Below are 11559 nucleotides of genomic sequence, written 5' to 3' on the forward strand. Positions count from 1 at the left end.
CAGTATTTATATAAAAACCAATAAGCTGTCACAATTTAGGTTTATAGGAAAATATTTCATTATTAAAAAAATATATATATATTTTAATAGTTATGGTTCCTAAAATTATTCTGAAAGATTTGGTTAGTACTTAGTAGTTTAGTGGGTAAATAAGATAACAATTACTAGATATAAAAAGTTGACTTAGAGAGAGATGGCGACGGCGATAGCGATTTTTAGGGTTCTGGTCTAAGATGGGTATTAATGGCGGCTCGGGGAGAGGGACGACAGATGGTTTGTCGGATGCTCTTCGTGGGTGTAGATATCGGGATGGATTTGGTTTCCCATATCCGATACGGAATCGACGAGGTAATTTAATTTTAGATCTGGCCCCATGTGGGGGATCTGCGGAATCATGGGTTTTGGAGATCAGGATTCAGTGTGAGATTAGGATTAATGGGGAGAAGAGTACGATTTTGTGGTTACTTTGTCCCACTGGTGGGATCTGCATTAACGATCGAGGAGATTTGAGGTTTCCTTTTCTGAGGGTTTGGATTGATGCGTATCTCGTTTTGATCCTGTGGATCAATGAGATTTTTGTTATCATGGATTGGTTTCTTTTTGTCAAGGATCGAGGGATTCTTCTTTATTGCATTTGGTGGTTTGTTGGCAAGAGAATATCTTTACATTTACAGTCCTGGGGATTTTTGGAAGGTCAGGGGATATGATCTCAGGTTTTATGGGTGTTGATAGACTCGGGATGGGGAGGTATATGTAGTTGGTCACGAGGTTTACTTATTCTCATTAGTTCTCTGTATCTGCTCAGTTTGTGGTGCATCAGTTGGTGTCGAGTTAGTGGTGTATTGCATTTAGTCTCGATACGGTCAGTTGTGTGGTCGTTCCTGTGGTGTACTATGGCTCAGTTGGCGCTCAACAAAGGCAAGTCTGCACTCGTCCGTACAGAGGTTGTCAAGATATCTAGCTCTGTTTTGGCTGAGCGGATTCAACAGTTCTCCCTCACTTTAATTGGAAGACTGATGAACCCTGCGGTTCAGAGAATGGAGTCTCTGTTGGCCAATTTGCCCAAGATATAGAAGTTGGAGGACAAAGTTATGGGAGCGGATCTAGGCCAGGGAACCTTTCAGTTCAATTTTGAGGAGGAGGCGGATCTTCAGGGAGTCTTACTTAATGGTCCATACCATTTCGATGGCTGGTTGCTTTCTTTGGTTCGTTGGGAACCTATAGTATCAGATTCTTACCCTTCGGCCATTAGTTTTTGGGTAAAGGTGGGTGGTATCCCTATGCATCTGTGGGAGTTAGCAACGCTTGAGGAAAAAGGGAGGAAAGTCGGGAAGATCAAGGATCTTGATGAGGAAAAAGGAAGCATTTGTGTAACGGTGAATGGTTTTAACCCCTTTCTCTTTCACATGGTGGTTTCGTTCGATGCAGGGAATGAGGTGGTGGTTACCATCGACTATGAGAAGCTGTCTGGGTTTTGCAAACATTGTTTCAGATTAACTCATGATGTGCTGCTCTGTCTTGAGTTGAAAGCAGCCGCAGCGGGTCACGGGAATGTGGACCATGCGGATAAGAGAGGGACACATAGGCAGCAGACTATGGCTAAACAGGGTCCGGTTGCTCAACAAGATGGTGGTTGGGAGAAACCAAGGAAACATGTCAAGCGGGCCTTGGATTTTCAAGCGGAGTATTCTCATGATAGGCATCAGCCCCAGTTCCGGGGTGGAGAGTCAAGCTTTGCTGGTACCTCTTTTCAACCACGAAATCAAGGGCAGGCTTGGGGACAGAAAATGAGATACCATGGTAGCGGTTCAGGCTCAACTATAGGATATGTTCTATCAGACGCACAGACGGGTGGAGGTTTCATGTTGGATCCTTCTATGGAGCTACCTCCGCCCTGGAAGGGCACTCGTCCGGTGTGGCCTAAAGCTATGTACAAGGTGAAGCAATCATCGGGTGAGAAAAAGTCTAAAGATGTTGAAGAAAAGGATATGGGAGTCAAGGATACATTGATGGAGGTGATGATGGAGAATGGTTCAGGTGGAGGAGATGAGGATGTTGAGGATCCAGGGTATGGAGATTTATCTCTTAAATCTGCAGGTAAGGGTAATAAACCAGTGGTGGTTGGGAAGCAAGGTCAGAAGACAAAGGATGGCATTTCTGCTGGTGGCGGAAGTCGTCCTCTCAAGAGAGGGATGGTGGCGCTCCTGAAACCACCGGCTCATAAGTGAAGATCTTGAGCTGGAACTGTCAGGGCATTGAGACAGACCTGACAGAAAAATATTTGGGTGATTTGTGGAAGCAGCATCGACCAGACATTTTATTTCTTTCAGAAACAAAAAAGTGTTTTTCTTATTTACAAAAATTTCAGAATAAGTTTGGTTATAATAATTTGTTTACTGTTGATCCCCGCGGGTCGAGTGGGGGTTTAGCTTTTGTTTTTTATGAATGAAATAAAACTTTCAATTCTGTATGAGAGTGATCACATTATTGATACACAAGCTTTTATTGGACAACAATTGGTATTTATGTCTTTATTTATGGTGATCCTGTTCCCCAACATCGGGAAAAAGTATGGGATAAGTTAACAGACATTGGCTCTTTTCGTATTGATCCTTGGTTCTTGATTGGTGATTTTAACGAACTAGTTGGAAACCATGAGAAAAAGGGTGGAGCTATGCGCCCTGCCTCTTCTTTTGTGCCTTTCTCTTCAATGCTTCGTCATTGCGGGATGCTCGAATTTCCTTCTTACGGGGAACAATTATCCTTGCGAGGTAATCGTTGTAATAACCAGGTAGTTCGTTGTCGGCTAAATCGTGCTTTGGGTAATGAGGATTGGCACGGGTTTTACCCAAACTCGAGGGTAGATTACTTGGAAATGATTGGGTCAGACCATAGCTCTATTTTGGCAACATGTCTAAAGACAGTCCGGAGGCGGCATAGACAGTTCCGTTTTGATAAGCGTTGGTTGGGTAAAGAGGGCATTACAGATGCGGTCGAGTCAGGGTGGAATCGAACACAAAATTTTCGGACCCTAGGTTTTGTGGATAAGATTCGGAATTGTCGGAATTCGATATCCTGGTGGTGAAAGAATAATATTAATTTTGGCCCCTCGGCTATCTCTTCTTTGAAAGAGGCCTTACAAGTGGCGAAAATGGATGATTCAATTTCTCAGGGAGAGATTCGGGAGATTGAGAGGAAATTAAAAGAGGCATATCATGAAGAGGAAATTTATTGGCAACAAAAAAGCAGGAAATTTTGGTTGAGGGTTGGAGACAAGAATACTCATTATTTTCACGCCTCTACTAAACAGAGACGGGTGCGCAACAAGATTCTTGGCTTATTTGATATGGATAATGTCTGGAACAAATCTCCTTCGGGTATGGTGCATATTTCCACCAAATATTTTTAGAACCTTTTTACGAAGTCAGATGGTAGGGGTATTCCCGAGATGTTCCAAGAAATCCACCCTCTGATCACGGACATGATGAACAGGGATCTTATCAAGGATATTTCTGAGGTGGAAGTCCGTAAGGCTTTATTTGCTATGCATCCGGAAAATGCTCCAGATCATGATGGGATGACGGCTTTGTTCTTTCAGCGATTTTGGTCCTCTTTAAAAGGGGACTTGGTGGCTCTGATACGAGAGTTTTTTTGAACGGGTTGTTTCGATCCTCGTCTAAATGAGACTAATATTTGTCTCATCCCCAAAGTGGATAGACCACAGCGAATGACAGAATTTAGGCCGATCAGTCTTTGTAATGTAAGTTACTAAATTATTTCTAAAGTTCTGTATTTCCGGCTTCGTCGAGTTCTGCCTATTCTGGTTTCAGAGACTCAGTCGGCATTTGTTTTGGGTCGCCTTATTACGGATAATATTCTTGTTGCCTAGGAAATGTTTCATGGGCTGAATACTAACCGACGGTGTAATTCGGAATTCCTGGCTTTCAAGACAGACATGAGCAAGGCTTATGATCGAATTGAATGGGATTTTTTGGAGGCATTTTTGCTAAAATTGGGATTTGATCGGAGATGGATTGGGTGGATTATGTGGTGTGTTTCTTCAGTGTCATACCAAGTGCTTATGAATGGTCAGCCTAGGGGCTCTATTATTCCACAAAGGGGCTTACGTCAAGGGGATCCTTTATCGCCGTACTTGTTCATACTTTGCACAGAGGTGTTGATAGCAAATATTAAAAAAGCTGAGAGAGAGAAGAAGCTGACGGGCATCACAATTGCTCGTGACAGCCCCACCATATCTCATCTTTTATTCGCTGATGATATCATGTTTTCTGTAAAACAGAAGTGTCTGAATGTCAGATGGTGATAGACATCATCGGCGATTATGGTAAAGCCTCCGGTCAAGAGATTAACCTGGAGAAATCTTCGATTATGTTCATTAAGAAGGTTCCACTTGCAACAAGATCTCAGATAAAATCAGTTATGGGCATTGCTAAGGATGGTGGTATGGGCTCTTATTTGGGTATTCCTGAAAGTCTTCAGGGTTCGAAGACGAAGGTGTTTAGCTATGTGAAGGATCGGATGGATGACCGAGTTAATGGTTGGTCTGCGAAGTACTTACCGAAAGGGGGTAAGGAAATCATGATAAATTCGGTGGCGTTGGCATTATCTTCTCATGTTATGTCATGTTACAAATTGCCGCAAGAGCTTACATCTAAACTAACGAGTGCTATTTCTACCTTTTGGTGGAAGTCTAACGATAAGGCTTGTGATATGCACTGGGTTGCTTGGGATAAATTATGTAAAGATAAGGTAGAAGGGGGATTAGGCTTCTGTGCTCTAGAACAATTTAATGATGCCATGCTGGCTAAACAGTTTTCGCGGTTAATTCATTATCTGAACTCCTTGATGGCTCAGGTAATGAGAGGTCGCTATTTTAGGAATAAACACCCTCTTTTGGGAAAAAAAAAACCAAATATCTTCCTTTGCATGGAGGAGCATTTACTCTAGCAAGGATTTGGTGGGGCAAGGAGCGAGATGGGCGGTGGGTTCTAGTTGCTCTATCTCAGTTTGGCGGGACCCGTGGTTACCGGATGTTCGGCCTAGACCAGCTAATGGTCGGGGACGTTTGTGGCTTCCGAGTTTAATGGTTAATCACTTAATTAATCCAATCACGAAGGATTGGAATTTACCCATATTAGAGGAGTATTTTGACCCAGTGGATATCCCAATTATTCGGAGTATGTCGGTCAGTAAATACTATAAACCGGATCGCTTAGTATGGCATTTCACCAAATTGGGGAAGTACTCGGTGAAATCGGGTTATCGGTTGGCCCAAGATTTGATTACGGAAGCTGAATATGGGCCTTCGTGTAAGGCTCTTCGGGGCCACTCGTGGAAACTTCAGGTTCCCCCGAAGGTCCAACACTTTTTTTGGCAGGTTTCCTCCGCTACCCTTCCTGTGATGGAATGGTTAGCGCACCGAGGGGTTCATTGTGACATTATCTGCAAACGGTGTGATTCCGCGGCAGAGTCTATAAATCACGCACTTTTTGAGTGTCCTCGTTCGCGAAGCGTTTTGGAATTGGCTCAAATCTCTTTAGATCCGGATGGGTTTCCATATGCTTTAATCTTCCTTGGATTCTTTGGTCAATTTGGAAGGATAGGAATAGGAAAGTTTTCCAGGGAACAGAGGGCGAACCAAGTTATATTTTGAACCAGGCGAATAATGACAGGCTACTATGGGAGGAGGCCAAATCCTTATCGGGGAGTCTTCGGCATCTTCCACCTCCCCTAGAGGTGAGGGAGCCCTCTACACGCTGTCAGGTTGATGGTTCCTGGAAAGGCTCGGATCCTGGAAAGGCTCGGATCCTGGGTAATGGTTGGTGGTTTTGTAATGGTGAGGACTCGACGCTTCTTCTGGGAGCACGAAGTCTTAGAAGTGGCCCGTCCCCATTACATGCGGAGTTACAAGCTCTGATGTGGGCTATGGAATCATTGCGGGCGGCTGGGCTTGATTGTGAAACCTTCGAGACGGATTGTGCAGCTACCCGAGGATTGGCCGACCTTCTCAAATTTGCTGGAAGAATTCTCCTTGCTCCGATCCTCCTTCCCCTCCTTCACCCTGAATAGGATCTCTCGTGATTTGAATGTTAGGGCAGATTGTCTTGCTCGGTCTTCAAGATCTTTACTTTTTGAAACTTCTTTTGTAAACTCTTTTCCTCCTGTTTAGGCAACCAACCTTGGAGTAATCTTTTAATTTATTTAATGTTTGGTTGAAAATACATTTAGAGCTATTATCAATGCAATTCGATAAAAGGAAAAATTTTGTTATACTTGGTAGACTGTCAGTATGAATGGTTACATATAAAGGAAACATATTATTGATTGTTTTGATTTTGTTTTTATTCAATTGTATAAAATTGATTTTTTATTTCCGTAATTATCTCAGTATAAAACCAAATCAAATTAATTTACATATATATAATTTCGAATTTATGTTTTGATTGTTATGGAAGCAACTTTAAACAACTTCCTAAAATATTGAGTAATTAAAATGTAGATTACCTTAATTATTCAAAATGATACAATTTCTTTATGATGCATATTAGGAAACTTCTTATTTTGTATTTGTTTGGATTATTCTCGACTTTTTTGGCTAATATATGTTTGACTCCATAGTTCCTTATTAATTGTTATATAAGATTAAGACCCGTGCTAGAGCACGGGTTGAAATTCATTATATTTCTATTGTAATTTTTATATAAAATAGAATTTATGTTATTGTTTTTAAAAGTTTTTTTTTGAATAAAACATTATGCAATAAAATCATATGCTAAATATGATGATTTGAAAAAACACATATTTTGTAAGTTTTATATTGTTAATGATTTTAGATAAGTATCCGTGCTATAACAATGGTTAAATTTAATTTTATACAAAAATTTGGTATATTTTATATTTTAAAATAAAATTTTAATATGTTGTAAGAAAATTTAATTCAATAGATACTCCCTCTGTTTCACAAAGAGTGTCATTTTGAGAGTTTTTCTTTGTTTCACAAAGACTGTCATTTTGTATTTCCAATGTGATTTTTAACATCAAATTTTCTAATTTACCCTTAACCCAAAGCTTTTCTTATTGAATTTCAATTATAAATTACTCATTAAATAGGGGCATATATGTATAATTCAATTTTTTCTTAATTTGTGTGTAGTTGGTCAAAATGACACTCTTTGTGAAACAGAGGGAGTATTATTTTTTAAAAATAATATTATTAAAGATTATTTTATAGATTGAACATATTATATTTGTTTTTAAAAATTCAACTTATGGTATATCCGGAAAAAATTATTTTTTAATTATAATAAATATTATAATAATTTATTTGTTTTACAAAATAGACTCATATATAAAAATGACAGGTGAAGTATAATGATACTTAACAAATTAATATGTTAATTTAGATATCAAAGGATTTTATTTGATGAATAAATGAATAAATGAAATTAATATGGTAAATTAGATGATATTAAATGATTTTTTAGAATATTTTCTTTTAAGATTTATAATTTAAATAAATTAATGTTGCATCAACTACTATTTAACTTGTAACCAATATATCTATCAATTAATTTATAACCTATTTGTAACCAACTTATTAAAATTATATAGTATACAAAACAACGTTGTGTACTTCCGTTTTATTATAAAAGAATGTTTGGCTTCAAGGATTATACATATACTTATGGGAAATTACCTAGAATATTACATAAAAGTAGGTTTATTACTAGACTAACACGTTGAGATTTTCGACTTACTAGAATAACACAAAAAAAAGTTTGCAAATTACTTCTATACCTGAGTTGAGTTGTGTAAAAAAAGTTTGCAAATTACTTCTATACCTGAGTTGAGTTGTGTTTTCTATTAGGTTTTATGCCATTTATAATTAAATTTAATTGAAAAAAACATAAGATCAATTCCTTGTACTTTGCTTTATGTTCTTCGACTAAATCATGGCATCGAAACAAAAGAAACCATATTCTTGTTGGAGTTGAGTATCAAGAGTGAATGGAAAGAAATCTTGAAGAACAATTCGACATTTGTTACCAATCTTAGAATAGTTTGGTGACTAAAGAAAAAAGAAACTATATCCTCCTCTTCCCTCGCCGTCTCCGATATTCTTCTCCATTGTGTCTCTTCCAATCTCCCTTTCTCTCTCAGTTTTTCTTCCTCCCTCATGGCTATCATTGCTGCTCATGGCCAAGCGCGAGAGCATACTTCCTACCAGAAACCCTAATTTCGTCAAGCCCACAAAGGTTCCATAAAAAAAATGACGTTTTCTCTGCAGATCTAAGTCTTACTCGATGGGAAATACGTTCCTCGCGCTGTTCTTATGGATCTGGAGCCTGGTACCATGGATTCCCTCAGATCTGGTCCCTTTGGTCAGATTTTCGTCCTGATAACTTCGTCTTTGGCCAGTCCGGTGCTGGTAACAACTGGGCCAAAGGTCATTATACCGAAGGTGCTGAGTTGATTGATTCTGTTATCGATGTTGTCAGGAAGGAGGCTGAGAACAGCGATTGTCTTCAAGGTGCGAACTATGATTTTGAATCTCGATCTGTTTTTTTTTTTTTTTTTTTTTTTTTAGCTGCGTAGGAACGAGAACAAACGAAATCGATTTTGGTCTTTATTGGTTGAGATGGTTTGTGTTATGTACATTTTTGTACAGCTCTGTCAACAGCAATGGTTTTGTGCTCTCAGGGTATTATGAATGGCCAGATGACTGTCGGTGACTTGGTCAGTGCACCCTTTGTTTTTTCCTCTCTGTTGGTATTTTATGTTTCTCTGCACTATTCTTGCAAACTGTTTTCTGATATGATTTTGTATGTTTGGTGATGCAGGTTATGGTGAATGGACTTCTCTTTCAGTTGTTTAGATGGAATTTCCTTCGTCGTACCGGCAGGAAAAAGTGTGGCAATTGTTGGTACTAGCGAGAGCGGTATTTCCTAAACCTCATCTGTTTAAGCAAGCATCAAAGTAATTGTTTATTAACCTGTTATACCGTTGAAATTTATGCTTTGTTCAATGACAGGCAAGTCAACAATTCTTAGAATGCTATTTAGATTCTTCGACACAGATTCCGGAAATGTAAGCATTTTTTTTTGTTTGTAAAGTATTGGGATCGTTTGGAAGCATTGTTGCAACAAAAGTAAACCCTGCTGCAGAGAATTTCACTGAAGAAAAAGCTTGTCTAGATAACATCGTTTTCATATTGGTTAACAGGTAAGGATTGACGGGCAAGATATAAAGGAAGTGAGACTAGATAGCCTCCGAAGCTCCATAGGAGTTGTGCCGCAAGACACTGTAAGTTGGCATTTAGTATATCTTCTCTGTCTTTCTTTACTTCTCATCGTAAGCTTTTCTTTGTATCCAACACTATGACCTGCATTCATTGCTTTCTCGCCTTTATGTTCATACAAGACATTAGATTGTTTTACCACGTTTCTTCTCTTTTTTTTGTATTATCATCATTGTTAGCTTTCTATTTATGTAGAACACTCCATGTTTTTTTTTTTTCTCAAAGATAACCTCTATTGCACTGCAGGTGCTCTTTAATGATACAATATTTCACAACATACATTATGGACGTCTTTCAGCTACAGAAGAAGAGGTACTGGCTAAATTATACTTGGTGCTAGCGTCAAGTTAAATATCAATGATCCTGATTCTATCACATATTTCAATCCAGGTGTATGAGGCTGCTCGTCGTGCTGCAATTCATGAAACTATTAGTAATTTCCCGGATAAATATTCAACGATAGTTGGGGAAAGGGGCCTCAAGGTCAGTATCTTGATGTTATATTTGGAATGTTTTCGATAGATCAGTATATGCCATATGATTCCAGTGGCAAGTTGAAGTTTGCATGATAGAGATATGAGGAGTTAGTCCCCCGTCTCAATAAGACACCAAGTCAAAGTTCATTATGATTCAATAAACTTAGTTTCACAGAAGTGTAACAATCACGAGAAAGAAAGCTTAGCTGATTAAGGTTTTCTATATAATTGCGAAGAGTAACAATGATGAGTGACTATCCAGAGTTTAAGTATATATATATGGGGTTTTACTGGTCGTGATAACCATGGATTGATTTTGTGGACAGTTGAGCGGTGGAGAGAAACAAAGAGTAGCACTTGCTCGGGCATTTCTGAAATCTCCTGCGATTCTGTAAGTAATCATCCACTTTATGAATATGATTAAGTAGGTGTTTAGTCTTCTCATACATAACAAATTTGAGGAACTCAAGAAGGCAACACATTCTAAAGCAAAACCTTTGAACAAAAAGGTACTACTGAAGTGGTGTATTTTAGTACTATTTACTTCATTTATCCCTCTCTCAATCTAACTTGGTTAAAATTTCACTAAGTGTTTGTTTTGTATTAGTGGATCTTATACAGGTTTGGAGATTGGATATCAAGGCTTGAACCAAGTGTTAAAGCTTCTAAGAGGAAACTCACGAGGATGATTCAAAGCTTGAGAAGTCGAGACTAAAGAAGAAGAAAAAGTAGCAAGCTATAGGAAAAGTTCTGACTAAGGGTAGCAAATTCAGTGATAGCAGTTTAAATTTTGGGATTCTAGACTTGTGTTATGTATGAACTGCTAGTTGGTTTATGAAATGATGTATTTCTTTAAGAATGTTTAATATCTGTAAATTGAATCAATGTTTTACAAATTAAGCTGGTTCCACCAAATGTAAATAGTCTCATACAATTGCATAACATAAGAGTCATAACATTGAATATTATAGCATCGGAAAAAACAATAGATCATAGCACATATAGAATTTTGTTTGATTTGCAACAGAGAAGGAGGGAATGAGATTTGTTTGGTTGTAATTAATAGAATTTATTGAGAAAATTTCAGTATAACTTGAACTATTTGGTGTAACTGTAATAGAACTATTAAAATAGATTTAAATATGCATCATGTGAAAACGAAAAAAATATAGATTTTTGGCGGTGGGATATTCATTTAAAATCAGGTATAGTCTAATAGTGTTTCATCAAGTGATAAAGATTCTATTAGTTAGTAACTAAACGTTGATCAATGCTACCAACGTACGTTTAAACCAGGTTCCTGCAAAGGAAACTGCAGTTTCAAGGATAGATACTACTAGTCAGAAAAATAGCAGGTATTGAAACTCACTTTACTCATGCATCACCATTCTAGAACTTTTCTATGTCTTGTTTTGAGTCCTAAATTTGTGTTCTTGTCCTGAAACAGACTTGCAAAATCAGATGGCATGGAGAGAAAAGATTTCAACTCTCATCGTTCTTCATCTTTTGTATCAAAAAGCAACGGGACAACAAAGAAACAGAAAGAGGTAACATGTTGATGACCATGACCATACCAAACTGTCTCCACCTTTTTCCTCTTATACAATAACGCGAGGGTTAACTCAAGATCTGTAGAGAGGATACACTTACAGGCCAAACCGAAGGTATTTACTCATGAGGAAGTTTCTAGCTTTTTAAGCCTCCTAAGAAAACCTTGTTGCAGTACTTTTCATTACTACTGTGTATGATCTCTGAGCATTACTG

General features: G+C 38.2%; 1 protein-coding gene across 12 annotated transcripts; it reads left to right on the forward strand.

Moving 5' to 3' along the window:
• The first annotated feature begins 7697 nt into the window (after positions 1 to 7697).
• On the forward strand, positions 7698 to 10710 carry LOC104771326 (ABC transporter B family member 25, mitochondrial-like). Of its 12 annotated transcripts, none has more exons than XM_087504306.1 (10): positions 7887 to 8551; positions 8690 to 8757; positions 8862 to 8959; positions 9053 to 9108; positions 9244 to 9324; positions 9566 to 9631; positions 9710 to 9802; positions 10122 to 10186; positions 10266 to 10304; positions 10403 to 10710. In XM_087504306.1, the coding sequence occupies exons 3-9, from the start codon at positions 8872 to 8874 to the stop codon at positions 10294 to 10296; spliced, it is 480 nt and encodes a 159-aa protein (XP_087360432.1). In that variant the 5' UTR covers positions 7887 to 8551; positions 8690 to 8757; positions 8862 to 8871; the 3' UTR covers positions 10297 to 10304; positions 10403 to 10710. The 12 variants fall into 12 exon arrangements, 11 of the variants coding, with proteins under 11 accessions (XP_087360430.1, XP_087360432.1, XP_087360431.1 ...); XM_087504305.1 differs by having other exon boundaries at positions 7915 to 8551; positions 10285 to 10304; XM_087504307.1 differs by having other exon boundaries at positions 7930 to 8551; positions 10417 to 10710.
• Positions 10711 to 11559: the final 849 nt, after the last annotated feature.

Source organism: Camelina sativa, chromosome 20 (assembly GCF_030686135.1).
Source record: "Camelina sativa cultivar CO46 ecotype springtype chromosome 20, ASM3068613v1".
Taxonomy (NCBI): domain Eukaryota; kingdom Viridiplantae; phylum Streptophyta; class Magnoliopsida; order Brassicales; family Brassicaceae; genus Camelina; species Camelina sativa.